Below are 23,629 nucleotides of genomic sequence, written 5' to 3' on the forward strand. Positions count from 1 at the left end.
GGAGCACGATTCATCAAATATTTGGTAATGTACGAAGGCTTCAAAACGAATATATCAGGGATAAGGCCGTTAAATTTCTGCCAAAAATATTGTACGTTTATTTCAGCGAACTATCAACCACAAATAATATACTATATGGATACTTTCCAAATCCAAGTTACAAACAACTTTAATCCGGAGTTATGCTTATCATGCTTATAATAAAATAAAGAACTTGATATCATAAATTCAAATTATTAACTAAGCAGTCAAGTTAGCTCAATCGTTAATTAAGGCGTTCGACTATGGTGCGAGAGGTTGCGGGTTCGAATCCTGGCGGTGCCTAGTACGCTCTCGTGGAAAAATTGAGTTAGCTTGAAATTCCCCTGAACAAAGAACTTACTGCTAATTTGTCTCGTTGTAACCCGTACGAAACTCAGGGAGCTGATCCTGGTTGCCAAGGTTATTTGTGGAATATCTAGGGTGTGCGCTCTTGAAGCAGCTAAGTCCCTGCATGAATTGTTGTTTAATGGTTTATGGAATGATGTGGGGCCGTAGTTGTCAGCGACAACCTGTAAAGTGTGTTGAGGCTTGTGGATCAACGTCTAGGCGCTGTGCCTGTGCGTAGCGCACTATAAATCACTGCGGTTTTTTAAAACTACCTAAGGGGAAATGTAAATATCGCGAATTTTATTATTGAGAGAGAATAATAAATAACGGTTGCCTTATAAGATTATATAACCAAAGTACTTGAAGAATGGCAGAAGAGTTCTGACACGGGGTATTTACCCCATGCCCCTCCCCGTAGTGCCATGTGGGATCAGTAAGTGGTGTTGTTAGTTTTTTAGCATATTAGGCCTACTCCGAAAATGAGAAAATCACCAACATTTTTAAATAAATTGCAACTGTTTGGTATTTTTAGTTTTTTACCGTGGCTTCACTCGCGTAGACTTCTATTCCAGTCAAAATAAATCTAATTTTGTATACATACAGCACTATTTCGTTAACAGCTAAGATTGGCCTGCAGCATTGTCTCAAAACGGTTAATCTGAGTAAGTTGTTTTGGGTGAATTTGAATATCAGTAACTGAAGATACATTTACCATTGGAAAAATTATCTCATTATTAAGATTAGGAAAATGTTACTTTTGTGATTTCTTCCATAGGGTAAATCGCAGATTCTAGAATCTTTGGGTAAATTGGGGTAAATGTAGACTATGCCATAGTCGAATTTTGATAATTAAAAATATGCTATTATTAATCATGATGAACGCATCCTGTTGGAACTCAAAATTATACTGATGTGTATTATAATTAATAGTAAAATGGTCATAAAGAGTGTATATAATTAGTGACTGTTACCCATCTTATTGAATGCAACATATTTTGCATAATGGCTTAATTTAATACTGAATAATTCTGATTTTGGAATCTACCAGTTTATTGATCGCGAAAGCCCGAGTAGACTATGCCATAGACGAATGTTGATAAATAAAAATATGTTACATGTATTATTAATGATGACCGCATCCTGTTGGAACTCAAAATGTGTATTATAATTAGTAATAAAATGGTCGGCATAAAAAGTTTATAGTGACAGTAAAAGTGAAGTATACCCATCTTATTGAATGCAAAATATCTTGCATAATGGCTCGCTTTAATACTGAACAATTCTGATTTTGGAATCTACCAGTTTATTGATCGCGAAAGCCCGAGTAAAAAAATCCGATTATGTACTTTGGCTTTTAAGCAGAACTTTACCCCGGGACGTTGTTCTTTAAAACATACTGTCAATCATATTTGTTTATCAATCCAATTTAATCACAAGCACTAAGCATGGTAGTACAAGACGCGCTAGATGTACATCCATACACCAACTTTCGCGCCAACACAAAAGCGCCGCAAATTCCATAGATAGTTGTGTACGATGTAGTTAATGATAATGGCACGTGCCCGGATGATTTAAAAACCATAACGAGATCTGGGCGACCAATCACAAGCCAGATTCATTTAAAGATGCATTACCTCATGACCTATTTTATTTAGGCCAGAAATCGGCCTAGCTTTACATAGAGACCTGTGTTAAAAATGTTAACCGCAATTCAAAGTTAAGGTTGGTCTTAACCCTGGAATTATGGAAACTTTCGGGCTTCATAACTGCTAAATTATTGTTCTAAAGAATATAGAAGTATACATTTTTAGAATGGAAATGACTTGACGAATTCATCTGTGAGGTCCAATTTGGGCCAAAATGCTCATTTTTGGAGAAAATCACACAAAAACGGTTTTTTATATTTTTTTATTAATTTTTAAAAACTAGATAAAAATATCTAGGGACCGTTTTTATATTTTTTTGAATTTTGACCAACTTTGAGAAATTTTGACCAAAATGGTCAAAAATGCAAAATTTTCAAAAAATCATAAAAAAGCCTGATTTTCGCCCAAATTTCAAATATTTTTGGTGAAGTTGGTCAAAATGAGCATTTTGGCCCAAATTGGACCTCACAGATGAATTCATCAAGTCATTTCCATTCTAAAAATGTATACTTTTATATTCTTTAGACTAATAATTTAGCAGTTATGAAGCCCGAAAGTTTCCATATTCCAGGGTTAAGACCAACCTTAAGTAGTCCACTTGGGAAGCTAACAATCAGAGGGAGTATACGGTGACTGAAAATATCAGATGTGAAAATCTATTAATTGCACACAAATTAATACAAATCAGAGTTTTATGCTTTATAGCCAGAGTATGCAAAATGGACTACAAAGAAGTCTAGTGTAAATGGAACGGTGGGGTAAATGGAACGCTGAGAATACAATTTCCTCAATCAAGAACAAAATTGGACAACATCATACCAAGTGTCACATTTACCCAAACGCCATGCGTTCCGCTTTTGTTTCATACCCCAAACTTGGGTTTACTCGGTATTGGAGTGGAAGAAAGTCTCAAAAGGTTGTGGGTTGTCACTGACCATGAAGTGATGCTACGGTTCAGTGAACAATACTAATTTAAGGGTATTGATACCTAAATATTTGAATACTGTGCTGAGAGTTGTCATACAATATTGACATTATATTTGTTATCTAGAATAACATAAATGTTTCAAAAAAAAGAAGATTTTAATGATGAAATTAAAATTATTGTTGTTATTATTTTGTTTAGTCACAAAATATTACGTTAAATAAAATATTCTGATGTCTTTTTAATGTAAATATAGTTATGAATGTAGGCTCCTTTCAAGTAATGCTCCTTGTTCCGAAATGAGTCACTTGTCGGTAATCGTGTATCGTATTCTTAAGGGCACACGGTAACATCTTGTAATCTCGTCTGTGAAAAAATGAGATCATACATACAAGACGCACAAGCCAATCCAATAAACTGAGACTAATAGTTACATCAAATATAAACAGTCTCCGCCAAGAAGACCCTTAAAAGCGTCTGGTTGGCATTAACTTAAGAATGCATGGGAAGAAAAAGAAAAAGCAAGAACCAAAAACGACTCCTCCAATTCACTGGAAATTAAAATTACTGTTAAAGGATGACTCCGGCAATCACAACATTTTGCCTTATGTTAGAAAATTAAACAAATCACATCGTTTTATTTAAAACAAACTCATATTGACCATAAAAACAAAACAAAAACAGCCGTCTCTCAACACGCGATATTCTAATTTCCAAGGCACCGAGATTGTCGAATGCAATGACGTCCCAGTAATACAATGAAGGCTGACAACAATTGAGCACAAATAACCATTACGTCATTGCACTGGACAATTTCGGCGCGGGGTATTAGAATATTATTTAAATACATTTTCATAATGACTTTTTACCAGATCACAAGTTCAGAGGTAGTGCCCATTTACTGGTAAACAATAATATTTTTATTTGTTTAGAAAATATTATTGTGTGCCATACAAAGAAAAAAAGTCATTCAAAGCCGGATAGAGATGTATAATAGAAGTTCTATTTTGTTCAAAATTCAATTGGTTTTTCTGATTGGTTTTGAACCAATATATGTACTGGTTACCAGTATTATTTAATTTTCTCTATGAAATTAATTTTCATCGTTTATAATTACTTTTTACCAGATCACGAGTTCAGAGGTAGTGCCCATTTACTGGTAAAAAATTAGTTTTGAAAATATGATTGTGTACCATACAAAGAAACAAAGTCATTCAAAGCCGGATAGAGATGTATCAACATCTGCTGTTTGACTGCCACGTATGCTAGCTTTGTGTTGTGAAAAGGTGTTTGTTTGCTAGTTTGTTTATTTGATTGTTAAACAATGTGTCGGGTTGTGTGTGTGTGTTTTATGTTTGTTTCTTTAAATTTACTACCAACCCTTGCAATCCCTTTTCACATACGGTGGCGTAGCTAGGGGTTGTGGCGCCCAGGGCTAAAGACTCATAATGGCACCCCTCCCCAATTCTGGAAACAAATACGCGCGGAGCAGGCGAAAATTTGCACAAATAGGGCCTATCACTCATTAATTTTGGTTATATTGAAGTTGAATTTGACCTTTCAAATGATTTTGTGCTAAAATGCGCGCGAAGCCAGCGAAAAATTTGACTTTCATCACTAGGGGGCGCAGAATCGATGCTGAATTGGTCAATTCAGCGCCCCCTAAGTATGGCGCCCAGGGCATGTGTCCCCTGTACCCCCCTCCCCCCGTCTCTACGCTACTGTTCACATGGATATAAGTTCAAACTCTAATTTGAAGCAAAATACAAAATTGGATTTGTGATTGGTTTTGTGCAATACGTACTGATCACCGGCAGCTGAAAATTAGAGTAAGATGATTTTCTCAATGAAATTGATTTTCATCATTTATAACTACTATTTACCAGATCACGAATGCAGAAATAAACATGTGGCCCATTGGTTTGGAAAATATTATTGTGTGTCATACAAAGAAACAAAGCGATTCAATCCCGGATAGAGATATAGCAATATCGGCTGTTTGACCCTGGGGTTTGACCGCCACGTTTGCTAGCTTTGTTGTAAAACGGTATTTGTTTGTTAATTTATATTCCAGTCAATAAGTTCACCACAAAGGAACTGAGCCAATTTACTATAATAATGGCACCCTCATACTAACACGATTCAGATCTATTAGTAAAGGACCAGCCTGTAGACCAATCCGTGACCAAATCATAGAACAAAAGTTTGAGAGTCATTTTGGGATCTTTGATTGATTCTGAATAAATTTAGCTTGGGCTCACCTCCTGAAACTTCCGGGCATTCCGGTATGGGATCAATCAAGGTCACATGGGGTCAAATTTTCAGAATGCTCCAATTATGTCAAGTAATATAGCAAATTACTCGTATGGTCATGAGGATTCCAAAAATGTATAGTTTGTTATGTGTCAGACCTTTCAAGAGGGCGCTATGACGAAAAATGTTCAAATGTCAACGACCTTTTTTCATTCTGACCATGCTTAACAACGTCTGATTTTGGTGATTTTGGTGTCTAATTATATGTTTTCTTGCATGAGAAATACAACTACGCAACTTAAAAAACTGTACAAGGAACCGATGACATCCTAATTACAATATGGATGCTTTTGGCAGCCATGTTGCAAAAGAGGGTGACCGGTTCTTTGTATAGTTTTTTAATTTGCTTAGTTGACCCCATGTGACCTTGATTGACCCCTCCCTGGAATGCCCGGAAGTTTCAGGAGGTGAGCCCCGGAGGTGAGCCCAAGCTAAATTGATCCAGAATCAATTAAAGATCCCAACATGACTCTCAAACCTTTGTTTTATGATTTGGTTACGGGGTCTACAGGCTGGTCCTTTACTATATGCCAATGGGTAGTCCGTATGACACAGACTGTCTCAAAGTATATTGTAACCATCTATTCTCAAGGCCAGGTGGCCTCTCGGATCAAGAGTCTCGGTGACGTGGTCACGAAAAGAAAAATCTGCGTCGCCTTAATTTATGCCTTTTGACCATAGGGCCCCAGCAAAAGGGTCGTATTCACCATATATGATAAGATGGGCCCGAGCCAACCCAGCGATTTGATGAGCTTGATGAGAATAATGAACTGAGTATAATGCATAAATCAAGATAATCGCACGCGCCGTGGAGTTATTGCATTTAACTCGAGAACCAATTAGCTCGAAATCTAAATGCAATAACTCCATGGCAAGTGCGATTATCTTGACGAATACATTTGCACGAGTATATTATACGTCATATACTTCGAGTATATTAAAACAATAGGTAATATTAATTGCTGCATTCATCATTTTAGTTTGAACATTTAGGAAAAATAAAACGCTGTCAGGCCACTAATACGGTTTATAGGCAAGGATACATAAAACTGGTCAGGGAAGTCACTGTATAAGTTAATTACAGTGTATCAATGGTATCGATTGCACCATACGTCATACCTTAGTAACTGATTCACGCTTGGTTTGCATACTTGTTAGCAACCAATTGATTTCATGTTGTGATCATTGTGATGAATTTTGAAGTCACACTGCGACGACGAATAGGCAGAGAAGATGAGAAAATACAATATAATAGTATCAACAGGAATTTATATGTAATTTGAACTTTCAAATCTACTAAAAACACACGGTGGAATTTTAATGTTCGCACGGCAGAAAAAATACATAACGGTGAATAGAAATATGCACTAGGAGTATGTGGGAGGATAAATCAAGTAAAACTGAAAAAGGGAGAGTGGGTAAATGTGAGCATTTTAGTGAATCATTGGTTCAGAACGATAAATGTAACCATATGAACTGCGCAAATTGCGCTGGCGGGTAGATCTAGCACCAACCCCGGCCACCTAAGGGTGGTTGTAGCATATGGCTGTCGAACAAGCGCCATAGAAACTCTTCCGCTGTGAGAAATGTGTACAGGTGTACGTCGATGATTACAATGTACTTTGACTGAGTCATTTGGATAAATGAGTCAATTAGGAAATTTAACGCCGTAATAATTGTGGTGGTATTTTCACTGAACTTTGGATCTCTGGTACTCTTTCAGATACATCATCGGCGAGTTTGGAATAGCAGCATCATCTTTTCATTCAAGTTTCATTATGGGGCTTCTGCAGATCTTAGCAATCGCTGCTTTGACATGTTTGGGTAGCGGGTACGCAGACGATGGTGAGTAACACATATATCTCCTTAGTCGTGTTGGTTAACGTCTTACTTTGTTAACCGATGTCTTGTATATAAAGTGTTTTTAAGGTTAGCAACTATTTTAAACTGTTGCGATTTGGTAGTTCACAGCATCTTGCCAATGGTAGTGAGCTTGGACAAAAATTGCTGTGGTTCTTGAGTTATGTTATAAAGAGGGTTGAAACAACAATACTTTTGTAAAACATACATAACTCATTCACAACAATAAATCAAGCAAGTTTTCAAAGTATATGATTTGTAGAATTAAATTTTGCAGAACATCAAAGTGTTATTTTTCAATAATACAAGCTGTATCAAAATGATTGGTACTCTGGGATTGGTACCCATCAGTTTATGGATGAGTCTGACATGAGATCCAACTAATTCAAGTTGTAGATTAATTGCCATAAAAAGTCATAAACTATATATACTAGACATTTCAATAAACATTCAAATTGACGGCTACCAATCATTTTAACACAGCCTGTATAGTGATTTAGATAATGAAAATCATTTTTTTGCCTGCTTCGTCTAACAATACCTCGTTTACCCTTAAAAACACTTTATATAATATAGCACCTTCAGAGTCAAACTTCCTCGGTTTTAACAAGATATATCACCATTACACAATGGGCGTGTTGTTCAAAAGTATTACAACGCAGCAATAATATCCCCTTTCTCCCACACCTTTCTTTTCCTAACTTATTTCATTCTGCGTCCTTCATCTATTTAGTAGCCCTCATTATTCCTATTCTATTTTTCAATTGACAGGATTTGTTGCCTGCGCTATGTTTAAGCTCACACAACTTATATGCAAAAGAAATTATGGATGACCGCAAATAAACTCAAATTATAATTAAACCAGCAAAAAAAATCAAATCATAAATTACCCCAACCAAAAACCAAAAACTCAAATCATATTAAATTACACCAGCAAAAAACTGAAATAATTTATCGCTTCATCACCATATCATCTTAGTAGAGAACAACACCTGAGTCTTAATTTAATATTTGAAATCCACCCATCGGCATCGCAGTCCATTTTCAAGATTTTTCCGAGCCCCCCCCCCCCATCTCTAAAAGAAATCTACGCCTCTGGTCATTTTGACATTTTAAAAATGTTGTTGTAGTGCTTTATCATTAAAAAAGTTTTAAAACGTTTTCATTACTTTTATATAATCCGACATTTAAAGTTATTAAAACGTTTGAATAAAACCAACACGCGTTGTACGTGCTGATTTGAAAGACAATTTAACCTGATCGTTGGCTAAATGTAGTAGTATGAACTATGATGGTTCCTTTCGTATATATCAGTTTTGAAATAGTTATTTTTGTATTTACGTATTTGTCTTTTTCGTATTTCTTTTAAATTCGACCATGATCGTAACAGTGTTCGTCACTTGTGAAGTAACTGGAGATACTAGCAATTCCGGAATTTACTCGGCACCCGCAGATACTCTTGCATTCGGAAAAGCATGCGAAGTAGCCGCCGATAGTCCAATGGCAGTCGATGATTCCGGGACATATGCTTACATTTATAACTCAGATAATAATGAGATAATGAAGTGCGATTTTTCATCGTCTACGACATCAACGGTAACCACCATTAATAACGGTAAGACTAACCCACATCTTTGTTTAAAATAGACCAAATCATTGTTAAAAACAAAGCACATCTTTGTCAAAAACAACCCACATCTTTGTCAAAAACAAACCACATCTTTGTTAAAAACAACCCACATCTTTGTCAAAAACAACCCACATCTTTGTTCAAAACCACATCTTTGTTCAAAACAACCCACATCTTTGTTCAAAACAACCCACATCTTTGTTCAAAACAACCCACATCTTTGTTAAAAGCAAACCACATCTTTGTTAAAAACAACCCACATCTTTGTTAAAAGCAAACCACATCTTTGTGAAAAACAACCCACATCTTTGTTCAAAACCACATCTTTGTTCAAAACAACCCACATCTTTGTAAAAAACAACCCACATCTTTGTTAAAAGCAAACCACATCTTTGTTAAAAACAACCCACATCTTTGTTAAAAACAACCCACATCTTTGTAAAAAACAAACCACATCTTTGTTAAAAACAACCCACATCTTTGTTCAAAACAACCCACATCTTTGTTAAAAACAACCCACATCTTTGTAAAAAACAAACCACATCTTTGTGAAAAACAACCCACATCTTTGTAAAAAACAACCCACATCTTTGTTCAAAACAACCCACATCTTTGTTCAAAACAACCCACATCTTTGTAAAAAACAAACCACATCTTTGTGAAAAACAAACCACATCTTTGTTAAAAGCAAACCACATCTTTGTTAAAAACAACCCACATCTTTGTAAAAAACAAACCACATCTTTGTGAAAAACAAACCACATCTTTGTTAAAAACAACCCACATCTTTGTTCAAAACCACATCTTTGTTCAAAACAACCCACATCTTTGTAAAAAACAAACCACATCTTTGTTCAAAACAACCCACATCTTTGTAAAAAACAACCCACATCTTTGTAAAAAACAAACCACATCTTTGTGAAAAACAAACCACATCTTTGTAAAAAACAAACCACATCTTTGTGAAAAACAAACCACATCTTTGTTAAAAACAACCCAAATCTTTGGTAAAAACCACATCTTTGTTCAAAACAACCCACATCTTTGTTAAAAACAAACCACATCTTTGTTAAAAACAACCCACATCTTTGTTAAAAACAACCCACATCTTTGTTAAAAACAACCCACATCTTTGTTAAAAACAAACCACATCTTTGGTAAAAACAACCCACATCTTTGTTAAAAGCAAACCACATCTTTGTCAAAAACAAACCACATCTTTGTTAAAAACAACCCACATCTTTGTAAAAAACAAACCACATCTTTGTGAAAAACAAACCACATCTTTGTTAAAAACAACCCAAATCTTTGGTAAAAACCACATCTTTGTTCAAAACAACCCACATCTTTGTTAAAAACAAACCACATCTTTGTTAAAAACAACCCACATCTTTGGTAAAAACAACCCACATCTTTGTTAAAAACAACCCACATCTTTGTTAAAAACAACCCACATCTTTGTCAAAAACAAACCACATCTTTGTAAAAAACAAACCACATCTTTGTGAAAAACAAACCACATCTTTGTTAAAAACAACCCACATCTTTGTAAAAAACAAACCACATCTTTGTTAAAAACAAACCACATCTTTGTGAAAAACAACCCACATCTTTGTTAAAAACTACCCAAATCTTTGGTAAAAACAACCCACAACTTTGTTAAAAACAACCCACATCTTTGTAAAAAACAAACCACATCTTTGTGAAAAACAAACCACATCTTTGTGAAAAACAAACCACATCTTTGTAAAAAACAAACCACATCTTTGTGAAAAACAACCCACATCTTTGTTAAAAACTACCCAAATCTTTGGTAAAAACAACCCACAACTTTGTTAAAAACAAACCACATCTTTATTCAAAACCACATCTTTGTTCAAAACAACCCACATCTTTGTCAAAAACAACCCACATCTTTGTCAAAAACAAACCACATCTTTGTTAAAAACAACCCACATCTTTGTCAAAAACAACCCACATCTTTGTTAAAAAAACCACATCTTTGTTAAAAACAACCCACATCTTTGTCAAAAACAACCCACATCGTTGGTAAAAACAACCCACAACTTTGTTAAAAACAACCCACATCTTTGTTAAAAACAAACCACATCTTTGTTAAAAGCAAACCACATCTTTGTTAAAAACAACCCACATCTTTGTTAAAAACAAACCACATCTTTGTTAAAAACAAACCACATCTTTGTCAAAAACAAACCACATCTTTGTTAAAAACTACCCAAATCTTTGGTAAAAACAACCCACAACTTTGTTAAAAACAAACCACATCTTTGTTCAAAACCACATCTTTGTTCAAAACAACCCACATCTTTGTTCAAAACAACCCACATCTTTGTTCAAAACAACCCACATCTTTGTTAAAAGCAAACCACATCTTTGTTAAAAACAACCCGCATCTTTGTCAAAAACAAACCACATCTTTGTCAAAAACAAACCACATCTTTGTGAAAAACAATTCACATCTTTGTTAAAAACAAACCACATCTTTGTTAAAAACAACCCACATCTTTGTTTAAAACAACCCACATCTTTGTTAAAAGCAAACCACATCTTTGTTAAAAACAACCCACATCTTTGTTAAAAGCAAACCACATCTTTGTTAAAAACAACCCACATCTTTGTGAAAAACAAACCACATCTTTGTGAAAAACAAACCACATCTTTGTTAAAAACAACCCACATCTTTGTGAAAAACAAACCACATCTTTGTTAAAAACTACCCAAATCTTTGGTAAAAACAACCCACAACTTTGTTAAAAACAAACCACATCTTTATTCAAAACCACATCTTTGTTAAAAACAACCCACATCTTTGTAAAAAACAAACCACATCTTTGTTAAAAGCAAACCACATCTTTGTGAAAAACAAACCACATCTTTGTTAAAAACAACCCACATCTTTGTAAAAACAAACCACATCTTTGTGAAAAACAAACCACATCTTTGTTAAAAACAACCCAAATCTTTGGTAAAAACAACCCACATCTTTGTGAAAAACAAACCACATCTTTGTTAAAAACAAACCACATCTTTATTCAAAACCACATCTTTGTTCAAAACAACCCACATCTTTGTCAAAAACAACCCACATCTTTGTCAAAAACAAACCACATCTTTGTTAAAAACAACCCACATCTTTGTCAAAAACAACCCACATCTTTGTTAAAAGCAAACCACATCTTTGTTAAAAGCAAACCACATCTTTGTCAAAAACAACCCACATCTTTGTTAAAAGCAAACCACATCTTTGTCAAAAACAAACCACATCTTTGTTAAAAACAAACCACATCTTTGTTAAAAAAACCACATCTTTGTGAAAAACAAACCACATCTTTGTTAAAAACAAACCACATCTTTGTTAAAAGCAACCCACATCTTTGTTAAAAACAAACCACATCTTTGTTAAAAACAAACCACATCTTTGTCAAAAACAAACCACATCTTTGTTAAAAACAAACCACATCTTTGTTAAAAACAACCCACATCTTTGTTAAAAACAAACCACATCTTTGTTCTTTGTTAAAAACAAACCACATCTTTGTTAAAAACAAACCACATCTTTGTTAAAAACAAACCACATCTTTGTGAAAAACAAACCACATCTTTGTTAAAAACAAACCACATCTTTGTTCAAAACAACCCACATCTTTGTTAAAAGCAAACCACATCTTTGTCAAAAACAAACCACATCTTTGTTAAAAACAAACCACATCTTTGTCAAAAACAAACCACATCTTTGTGAAAAACAAACCACATCTTTGTTAAAAACTACCCAAATCTTTGGTAAAAACAACCCACAACTTTGTTAAAAACAAACCACATCTTTGTTCAAAACCACATCTTTGTTCAAAACAACCCACATCTTTGTTCAAAACAACCCACATCTTTGTTCAAAACAACCCACATCTTTGTTAAAAGCAAACCACATCTTTGTTAAAAACAACCCACATCTTTGTAAAAAACAAACCACATCTTTGTTCAAAACAACCCACATCTTTGTTAAAAGCAAACCACATCTTTGTCAAAAACAAACCACATCTTTGTTAAAAACAAACCACATCTTTGTCAAAAACAAACCACATCTTTGTGAAAAACAAACCACATCTTTGTTAAAAACTACCCAAATCTTTGGTAAAAACAACCCACAACTTTGTTAAAAACAAACCACATCTTTGTTCAAAACCACATCTTTGTTCAAAACAACCCACATCTTTGTTCAAAACAACCCACATCTTTGTTCAAAACAACCCACATCTTTGTTAAAAGCAAACCACATCTTTGTTAAAAACAACCCACATCTTTGTAAAAAACAAACCACATCTTTGTGAAAAACAAACCACATCTTTGTTAAAAACTACCCAAATCTTTGGTAAAAACAACCCACAACTTTGTTAAAAACAAACCACATCTTTATTCAAAACCACATATTTGTTCAAAACAACCCACATCTTTGTTCAAAACAACCCACATCTTTGTTCAAAACAACCCACATCTTTGTTCAAAACAACCCACATCTTTGTTAAAAACAAACATCTTTGTTAAAAGCAAACCACATCTTTGTTAAAAACAACCCACATCTTTGTCAAAAACAAACCACATCTTTGTCAAAAACAAACCACATCTTTGTTAAAAACAACCCACATCTTTGTTAAAAACAACCCACATCTTTGTTAAAAGCAAACCACATCTTTGTTAAAAATAACCCACATCTTTGTTAAAAACAACCCACATCTTTGTTAAAAACAAACCACATCTTTGTTCAAAACCACATCTTTGTTCAAAACAACCCACATCTTTGTCAAAAACAAACCACATCTTTGTTAAAAGCAAACCACATCTTTGTCAAAAACAAACCACATCTTTGTAAAAAACAAACCACATCTTTGTGAAAAACAACCCACATCTTTGTTAAAAACTACCCAAATCTTTGGTAAAACAACCCACAACTTTGTTAAAACAAACCACATCTTTATTCAAAACCACATCTTTGTTCAAAACAACCCACATCTTTGTCAAAAACAACCCACATCTTTGTCAAAAAAACAAACCACATCTTTGTTAAAAACAACCCACATCTTTGTCAAAAACAACCCACATCTTTGTTAAAAGCAAACCACATCTTTGTTAAAAACAACCCACATCTTTGTCAAAAACAACCCACATCGTTGGTAAAAACAACCCACAACTTTGTTAAAAACAACCCACATCTTTGTTAAAAACAAACCACATCTTTGTTAAAAACAACCCACATCTTTGTTAAAAACAAACCACATCTTTGTTAAAAACAAACCACATCTTTGTTAAAAACTACCCAAATCTTTGGTAAAAACAACCCACAACTTTGTTAAAAACAACCACATCTTTGTTCAAAACCACATCTTTGTTCAAAACAACCCACATCTTTGTTCAAAACAACCCACATCTTTGTTCAAAACAACCCACATCTTTGTTAAAAGCAAACCACATCTTTGTTAAAAACAACCCGCATCTTTGTCAAAAACAAACCACATCTTTGTCAAAAACAAACCACATCTTTGTGAAAAACAATTCACATCTTTGTTAAAAACAAACCACATCTTTGTTAAAAACAACCCACATCTTTGTTTAAAACAACCCACATCTTTGTTAAAAGCAAACCACATCTTTGTTAAAGCAAACCACATCTTTGTTAAAAACAACCCACATCTTTGTGAAAAACAAACCACATCTTTGTGAAAAACAAACCACATCTTTGTTAAAAACTAACCACATCTTTGTGAAAAACAAACCACATCTTTGTTAAAAACTACCCAAATCTTTGGTAAAACAACCCACAACTTTGTTAAAAACAAACCACATCTTTATTCAAAACCACATCTTTGTAAAAAACAAACCACATCTTTGTTAAAAGCAAACCACATCTTTGTGAAAAACAAACCACATCTTTGTTAAAAACAACCCACATCTTTGTAAAAAACAAACCACATCTTTGTGAAAAACAAACCACATCTTTGTTAAAAACTACCCAAATCTTTGGTAAAAACAACCCACATCTTTGTGAAAAACAAACCACATCTTTGTTAAAAACAAACCACATCTTTATTCAAAACCACATCTTTGTTCAAAACAACCCACATCTTTGTCAAAAACAACCCACATCTTTGTCAAAAACAAACCACATCTTTGTTAAAAACAAACCACATCTTTGTCAAAAACAACCCACATCTTTGTTAAAAGCAAACCACATCTTTGTTAAAAGCAAACCACATCTTTGTCAAAAACAACCCACATCTTTGTTAAAAGCAAACCACATCTTTGTCAAAAACAAACCACATCTTTGTTAAAAACAAACCACATCTTTGTTAAAAAAACCACATCTTTGTGAAAAACAAACCACATCTTTGTTAAAAACAAACCACATCTTTGTTAAAAACAACCCACATCTTTGTTAAAAACAAACCACATCTTTGTTAAAAACAAACCACATCTTTGTCAAAAACAAACCACATCTTTGTTAAAAACAAACCACATCTTTGTTAAAAACAACCCACATCTTTGTTAAAAACAAACCACATCTTTGTGAAAAACAAACCACATCTTTGTTAAAAACAAACCACATCTTTGTTAAAACAAACCACATCTTTGTTAAAAACAAACCACATCTTTGTGAAAAACAAACCACATCTTTGTTAAAAACAAACCACATCTTTGTTAAAAACAACCCACATCTTTGTTAAAAACAACCCACATCTTTGTTCAAAACAACCCACATCTTTGTTAAAAGCAAACCACATCTTTGTCAAAAACAAACCACATCTTCGTAAAAAACAAACCACATCTTTGTCAAAAACAAACCACATCTTTGTTAATAACAACCCACATCTTTGTTAAAAACTACCCAAATCTTTGGTAAAACAACCCACAACTTTGTTAAAAACAAACCACATCTTTGTTCAAAACCACATATTTGTTCAAAACAACCCACATCTTTGTTCAAAACAACCCACATCTTTGTTCAAAACAACCCACATCTTTGTTAAAAGCAAACCAATCTTTGTTAAAAACAACCCACATCTTTGTAAAAAACAAACCACATCTTTGTGAAAAACAAACCACATCTTTGTTAAAAACTACCCAAATCTTTGGTAAAAACAACCCACAACTTTGTTAAAAACAAACCACATCTTTATTCAAAACCACATCTTTGTTCAAAACAACCCACATCTTTGTTCAAAACAACCCACATCTTTGTTCAAAACAACCCACATCTTTGTTCAAAAACAACCCACAACTTTGTTAAAAACAACCCACATCTTTGTTAAAAGCAAACCACATCTTTGTTAAAAACAACATACATCTTTGTCAAAAACAAACCACATCTTTGTCAAAAACAAACCACATCTTTGTTAAAAACAACCCACATCTTTGTTAAAAACAACCCACATCTTTGTTAAAAGCAAACCACATCTTTGTTAAAAATAACCCACATCTTTGTTAAAAACAACCCACATCTTTGTTAAAAACAAACCACATCTTTGTTCAAAACCACATCTTTGTTCAAAACAACCCACATCTTTGTCAAAAACAAACCACATCTTTGTTAAAAGCAAACCACATCTTTGTCAAAAACAAACCACATCTTTGTCAAAAACAAACCACATCTTTGTTAAAAACAACCCACATCTTTGTAAAAAACAATTCACATCTTTGTGAAAAACAAACCACATCTTTGTTAAAAACAACCCACATCTTTGGTAAAAACAACCCACATCTTTGTAAAAAACAACCCACATCTTTGGTAAAAACAACCCACATCTTTGTCAAAACAAACCACATCTTTGTCAAAAACAAACCACATCTTTGTTAAAAACAACCCACATCTTTGGGTAAAAACAAACCACATCTTTGTTAAAAACAAACCACATCTTTGTTAAAAGCAAACCACATCTTTGTTAAAAATAACCCACAACTTTGTTAAAAACAATTCACATCTTTGTTAAAAACAAACCACATCTTTGTCAAAAACAACCCACATCTTTGTAAAAAAACACATCTTTGTTAAAAACTACCCACATCTTTGGTAAAAACAACCCACAACTTTGTTAAAAACAAACCACATCTTTGTCAAAAACAAACCACATCTTTGTTAAAAGCAAACCACATCTTTGTGAAAAACAAACCACATCTTTGTTAAAAACAACCCACATCTTTGTAAAAAACAAACCACATCTTTGTGAAAAACAAACCACATCTTTGTTAAAAACAACCCACATCTTTGTTCAAAACCACATCTTTGTTCAAAACAACCCACATCTTTGTTCAAAACAACCCACATCTTTGTTCAAAACAACCCACATCTTTGTTCAAAACAACCCACATCTTTGTTAAAACAAACCACATCTTTGTTAAAAATAACCCACATCTTTGTTAAAAATAACCCACATCTTTGTTCAAAACAACCCACATCTTTGTTCAAAACAAACCACATCTTTGTTAAAAATAACCCACATCTTTGTTAAAAATAACCCACATCTTTGTTCAAAACAACCCAAATCTTTGGTAAAAACAACCCACATCTTTGGTAAAAACAACCCACATCTTTGTTAAAAACAACCCACATCTTTGTGAAAAACAAACCACATCTTTGTTAAAACAAACATCTTTGTTCAAAACCACATCTTTGTTCAAAACAACCCACATCTTTGTTCAAAACAACCCACATCTTTGTTCAAAACAACCCACATCTTTGTTCAAAACAACCCACATCTTTGTTAAAAACAAACCACATCTTTGTTAAAAATAACCCACATCTTTGTTAAAAATAACCCACATCACAACCTTTGTTAAAAACAAACCACACCTTTGTTAAAAACAACCCACATCTTTGTTAAAAACAAACCACATCTTTGTCAAAAACAACCCACATCTTTGTTAAAAACAAAACACATCTTTGTTAAAAACAAACCACATCTTTGTTAAAAACAACCCACATCTTTGTTTAAAACAACCCACATCTTTGTTAAAAACAAACCACATCTTTGTTAAAAACAATTCACATCTTTGTTAAAAACAAACCACATCTTTGTTAAAAACAACCCACATCTTTACATCTTTGGTAAAAACAACCCACATTTTTGTTAAAAACAAACCCCATCTTTGTTAAAAACAGCCTACATCTTTGTTAAAAACAAATCACATCTTTGTTAAAAACAAACCACATCTTTTTAAAGGAGAACCACATATTTGTAAAAAAACAACCCACATCTTTGTCAAAAACAAACCACACCTTTGTTAAAAACAACCCACATCTTTGTTAAAAACAAACCACATCTTTGTCAAAAACAACCCACATCTTTGTTAAAAACAAAACACATCTTTGTTAAAAACAAACCACATCTTTGTTAAAAACAACCCACATCTTTGTTTAAAACAACCCACATCTTTGTTAAAAACAAACCACATCTTTGTTCAAAACAATTCACATCTTTGTTAAAAACAAACCACATCTTTGTTAAAAACAAACCACATCTTTGTTAAAAATAACCCACATCTTTGTTAAAAATAACCCACATCTTTGTTAAAAACAACCCACATCTTTGTTAAAAACAAACCACACCTTTGTTAAAAACAACCCACATCTTTGTTAAAAACAAACCACATCTTTGTCAAAAGCAAACCACATCTTTGTTAAAAACAACCCAAATCTTTGTTAAAAACAACCCACAACTTTGTTAAAAACAAACCACATCTTTATTCAAAACCACATCTTTGTTCAAAACAACCCACATCTTTGTTAAAAGCAAACCACATCTTTGGTAAAAACAAACCACATCTTTGTTAAAAACAACCCACATCTTTGTCAAAAACAACCCACATCTTTGTTAAAAGCAAACCACATCTTTGTCAAAAACAAACCACATCTTTGTGAAAAACAATTCACATCTTTGTTAAAAACAAACCACATCTTTGTTAAAAACAACCCACATCTTTGTTTAAAACAACCCACATCTTTGTTAAAAGCAAACCACATCTTTGTTAAAAACAACCCACATCTTTGTTAAAAGCAAACCACATCTTTGTTAAAAACAACCCACATCTTTGTGAAAAACAAACCACATCTTTGTGAAAAACAAACCACATCTTTGTTAAAAACAACCCACATCTTTGTGAAAAACAAACCACATCTTTGTTAAAAACTACCCACATCTTTGTTAAAAACAACCCACATCTTTGTAAAAAACAAACCACATCTTTGTTAAAAACAACCCACATCTTTGTTAAAAACAACCCACATCTTTGTTAAAAACAAACCACATCTTTGTTAAAAACAATTCACATCTTTGTTAAAAACAAACCACATCTTTGTTAAAAACAAACCACATCTTTGTTAAAAACAAACCCACATCTTTGTTAAAAACAACCCACATCTTTGTTAAAAACAAACCACACCTTTGTTAAAAACAACCCACATCTTTGTTAAAAACAAACCACATCTTTGTCAAAAGCAAACCACATCTTTGTTAAAAACTACCCAAATCTTTGGTAAAAACAACCCACAACTTTGTTAAAAACAAACCACATCTTTATTCAAAACCACATCTTTGTTCAAAACAACCCACATCTTTGTTAAAAGCAAACCACATCTTTGGTAAAAACAAACCACATCTTTGTTAAAAACAACCCACATCTTTGTCAAAAACAACCCACATCTTTGTTAAAAGCAAACCACATCTTTGTCAAAAACAAACCACATCTTTGTGAAAAACAACCCACATCTTTGTTAAAAACAAACCACATCTTTGTTAAAAACAACCCACATCTTTGTTAAAAACAACCCACATCTTTGTTAAAAGCAAACCACATCTTTGTTAAAAACAACCCACATCTTTGTTAAAAGCAAACCACATCTTTGTTAAAACAACCCACATCTTTGTGAAAAAAAACCACATCTTTGTGAAAAACAAACCACATCTTTGTTAAAAACAACCCACATCTTTGTGAAAAACAAACCACATCTTTGTTAAAAACAAACCACATCTTTGTTAAAAACAACCCACATCTTTGTAAAAAACAAACCACATCTTTGTTAAAAACAAACCACATCTTTGTTAAAAACTACCCACATCTTTGTTAAAAACAAACCACATCTTTGTTAAAAACTAACCAACATCTTTGGTAAAAACAACCCACAACTTTGTTAAAAACAAACCACATCTTTATTAAAAACAAACCACATCTTTGTGAAAAACAAACCACATCTTTGTTCAAAACAACCCACATCTTTGTGAAAAACAACCCACATCTTTGTGAAAAACAAACCACATCTTTGTTAAAAACAACCCACATCTTTGTAAAAAACAAACCACATCTTTGTGAAAAACAAACCACATCTTTGTTAAAAACTACCCAAATCTTTGGTAAAAACAACCCACAACTTTGTTAAAAACAAACCACATCTTTATTCAAAACCACATCTTTGTTCAAAACAACCCACATCTTTGTCAAAAACAACCCACATCTTTGTCAAAAACAAACCACATCTTTGTTAAAAACAACCCACATCTTTGTCAAAAACAACCCACATCTTTGTTAAAAGCAAACCACATCTTCGTTAAAAGCAAACCACATCTTTGTCAAAAACAACCCACATCTTTGTTAAAAACAAACCACATCTTTGTTAAAAACAAACCACATCTTTGTCAAAAACAAACCACATCTTTGTGAAAAACAAACCACATCTTTGTTAAAAACTAACCAACCCACATCTTTGTTAAAAACAACCCACATCTTTGTTAAAAACAAACCACATCTTTGTTAAAAACAAACCACATCTTTGTCAAAAACAAACCACATCTTTGTGAAAAACAAACCACATCTTTGTTAAAAACTACCCAAATCTTTGGTAAAAACAACCCACATCTTTGTTAAAAACAAACCACATCTTTGGTAAAAACAACCCACAACTTTGTTAAAAACAACCCACATCTTTGTGAAAAACAAACCACATCTTTGTTAAAAACAAACCACATCTTTGTCAAAAACAAACCACATCTTTGTCAAAAACAAACCACATCTTTGTCAAAAACAAACCACATCTTTGTTAAAAACTACCCAAATCTTTGGTAAAAACAACCCACAACTTTGTTAAAAACAAACCACATCTTTGTTCAAAACCACATCTTTGTTCAAAACAACCCACATCTTTGTTCAAAACAACCCACATCTTTGTTCAAAACAACCCACATCTTTGTTCAAAACAACCCACATCTTTGTTAAAAGCAAACCACATCTTTGTTAAAAACAACCCACATCTTTGTAAAAAACAAACCACATCTTTGTGAAAAACAAACCACATCTTTGTTAAAAACTACCCAAATCTTTGGTAAAAACAACCCACAACTTTGTTAAAAACAAACCACATCTTTATTCAAAACCACATCTTTGTTCAAAACAACCCACATCTTTGTTCAAAACAACCCACATCTTTGTTCAAAACAACCCACATCTTTGTTCAAAAACAACCCACAACTTTGTTAAAAACAACCCACATCTTTGTTAAAAGCAAACCACATCTTTGTTAAAAACAACCCACATCTTTGTCAAAAACAAACCACATCTTTGTCAAAAACAAACCACATCTTTGTTAAAAACAACCCACATCTTTGTTAAAAACAACCCACATCTTTGTTAAAAGCAAACCACATCTTTGTTAAAAATAACCCACATCTTTGTTAAAAACAACCCACATCTTTGTTAAAACAAACCACATCTTTGTTCAAAACCACATCTTTGTTCAAAACAACCCACATCTTTGTTCAAAACAACCCACATCTTTGTCAAAAACAAACCACATCTTTGTTAAAAGCAAACCACATCTTTGTTAAAAACAACCCACATCTTTGTAAAAACAATTTGTGAAAAACAAACCACATCTTTGTTAAAAACAAACCACATCTTTATTAAAAACAACCCACATCTTTGGTAAAAACAACCCACATCTTTGTCAAAAACAAACCACATCTTTGTCAAAAACAAACCACATCTTTGTTAAAAACAACCCACATCTTTGTTAAAAACTACCCAAATCTTTGGTAAAAACAACCCACAACTTTGTTAAAAACAAACCACATCTTTGTTAAAAACAAACCACATCTTTGTTAAAAACAACCCCACAACTTTGTTAAAAACAACCCACATCTTTGTTAAAAACAACCCACATCTTTGTAAAAAACAAACCACATCTTTGTTAAAAACAAACCACATCTTTGTCAAAAACAACCCACATCTTTGTAAAAAACAAACCACATCTTTGTTAAAAACAAACCACATCTTTGTCAAAAACAAACCACATCTTTGTGAAAAACAAACCACATCTTTGTTAAAAACTACCCAAATCTTTGGTAAAAACAACCCACATCTTTGTTAAAAACAAACCACATCTTTGGTAAAAACAACCCACATCTTTGTTAAAAACAACCCACATCTTTGTGAAAAACAAACCACATCTTTGTTAAAAACAAACCACATCTTTGTCAAAAACAAACCACATCTTTGTCAAAAACAAACCACATCTTTGTCAAAAACAAACCACATCTTTGTTAAAAACTACCCAAATCTTTGGTAAAAACAACCCACAACTTTGTTAAAAACAAACCACATCTTTGTTCAAAACCACATCTTTGTTCAAAACAACCCACATCTTTGTTCAAAACAACCCACATCTTTGTTCAAAACAACCCACATCTTTGTTAAAAGCAAACCACATCTTTGTTAAAAACAACCCACATCTTTGTAAAAAACAAACCACATCTTTGTGAAAAACAAACCACATCTTTGTTAAAAACTACCCAAATCTTTGGTAAAAACAACCCACAACTTTGTTAAAAACAAACCACATCTTTATTCAAAACCACATCTTTGTTCAAAACAACCCACATCTTTGTTCAAAACAACCCACATCTTTGTTCAAAACAACCCACATCTTTGTTCAAAAACAACCCACAACTTTGTTAAAAACAACCCACATCTTTGTTAAAAGCAAACCACATCTTTGTTAAAAACAACCCACATCTTTGTCAAAAACAAACCACATCTTTGTCAAAAACAAACCACATCTTTGTTAAAAACAACCCACATCTTTGTTAAAAACAACCCACATCTTTGTTAAAAGCAAACCACATCTTTGTTAAAAATAACCCACATCTTTGTTAAAAACAACCCACATCTTTGTTAAAAACAAACCACATCTTTGTTCAAAACCACATCTTTGTTCAAAACAACCCACATCTTTGTTCAAAACAACCCACATCTTTGTCAAAAACAAACCACATCTTTGTTAAAAGCAAACCACATCTTTGTTAAAAACAACCCACATCTTTGTAAAAAACAATTCACATCTTTGTGAAAAACAAACCACATCTTTGTTAAAAACAACCCACATCTTTGGTAAAAACAACCCACATCTTTGTAAAAAACAACCCACATCTTTGGTAAAAACAACCCACATCTTTGTCAAAAACAAACCACATCTTTGTCAAAAACAAACCACATCTTTGTTAAAAACAACCCACATCTTTGTTAAAAACTACCCAAATCTTTGGTAAAAACAACCCACAACTTTGTTAAAAACAAACCACATCTTTGTTAAAAACAAACCACATCTTTGTTAAAAGCAAACCACATCTTTGTTAAAAATAACCCACAACTTTGTTAAAAACAAACCACATCTTTGTTAAAAACAACCCACATCTTTGTAAAAAACAAACCACATCTTTGTTAAAAACAAACCACATCTTTGTCAAAAACAACCCACATCTTTGTAAAAAACAAACCACATCTTTGTTAAAAACAACCCACATCTTTGTAAAAAACAACCCACATCTTTGTTAA

The 23,629-nt window shown here is 33.1% G+C and overlaps 1 protein-coding gene across 2 annotated transcripts in view; it reads left to right on the forward strand.

The window, feature by feature from the left end:
- LOC140143797 (uncharacterized) overlaps window positions 1-23,629 on the forward strand; it is a 44,064-nt gene that overhangs the window by 7,480 nt on the left and 12,955 nt on the right. Inside the window, exons 1-3 of one of the 2 annotated variants that reach the window (XM_072165614.1) lie at window positions 6,483-6,603; window positions 6,977-7,098; window positions 8,504-8,728. In XM_072165614.1, the coding sequence (XP_072021715.1) occupies window positions 7,032-7,098; window positions 8,504-8,728 (292 nt within the window). In that variant the 5' untranslated portion in view covers window positions 6,483-6,603; window positions 6,977-7,031. Of the gene's footprint in view, window positions 1-6,482; window positions 6,604-6,976; window positions 7,099-8,503; window positions 8,729-23,629 lie in introns of those variants that run through there. The other variant, XM_072165613.1, reaches the window with a different exon arrangement.

The sequence above is a fragment of the Amphiura filiformis genome, unplaced genomic scaffold, assembly GCF_039555335.1.
Source record: "Amphiura filiformis unplaced genomic scaffold, Afil_fr2py scaffold_28, whole genome shotgun sequence".
Classification (NCBI taxonomy): domain Eukaryota; kingdom Metazoa; phylum Echinodermata; class Ophiuroidea; order Amphilepidida; family Amphiuridae; genus Amphiura; species Amphiura filiformis.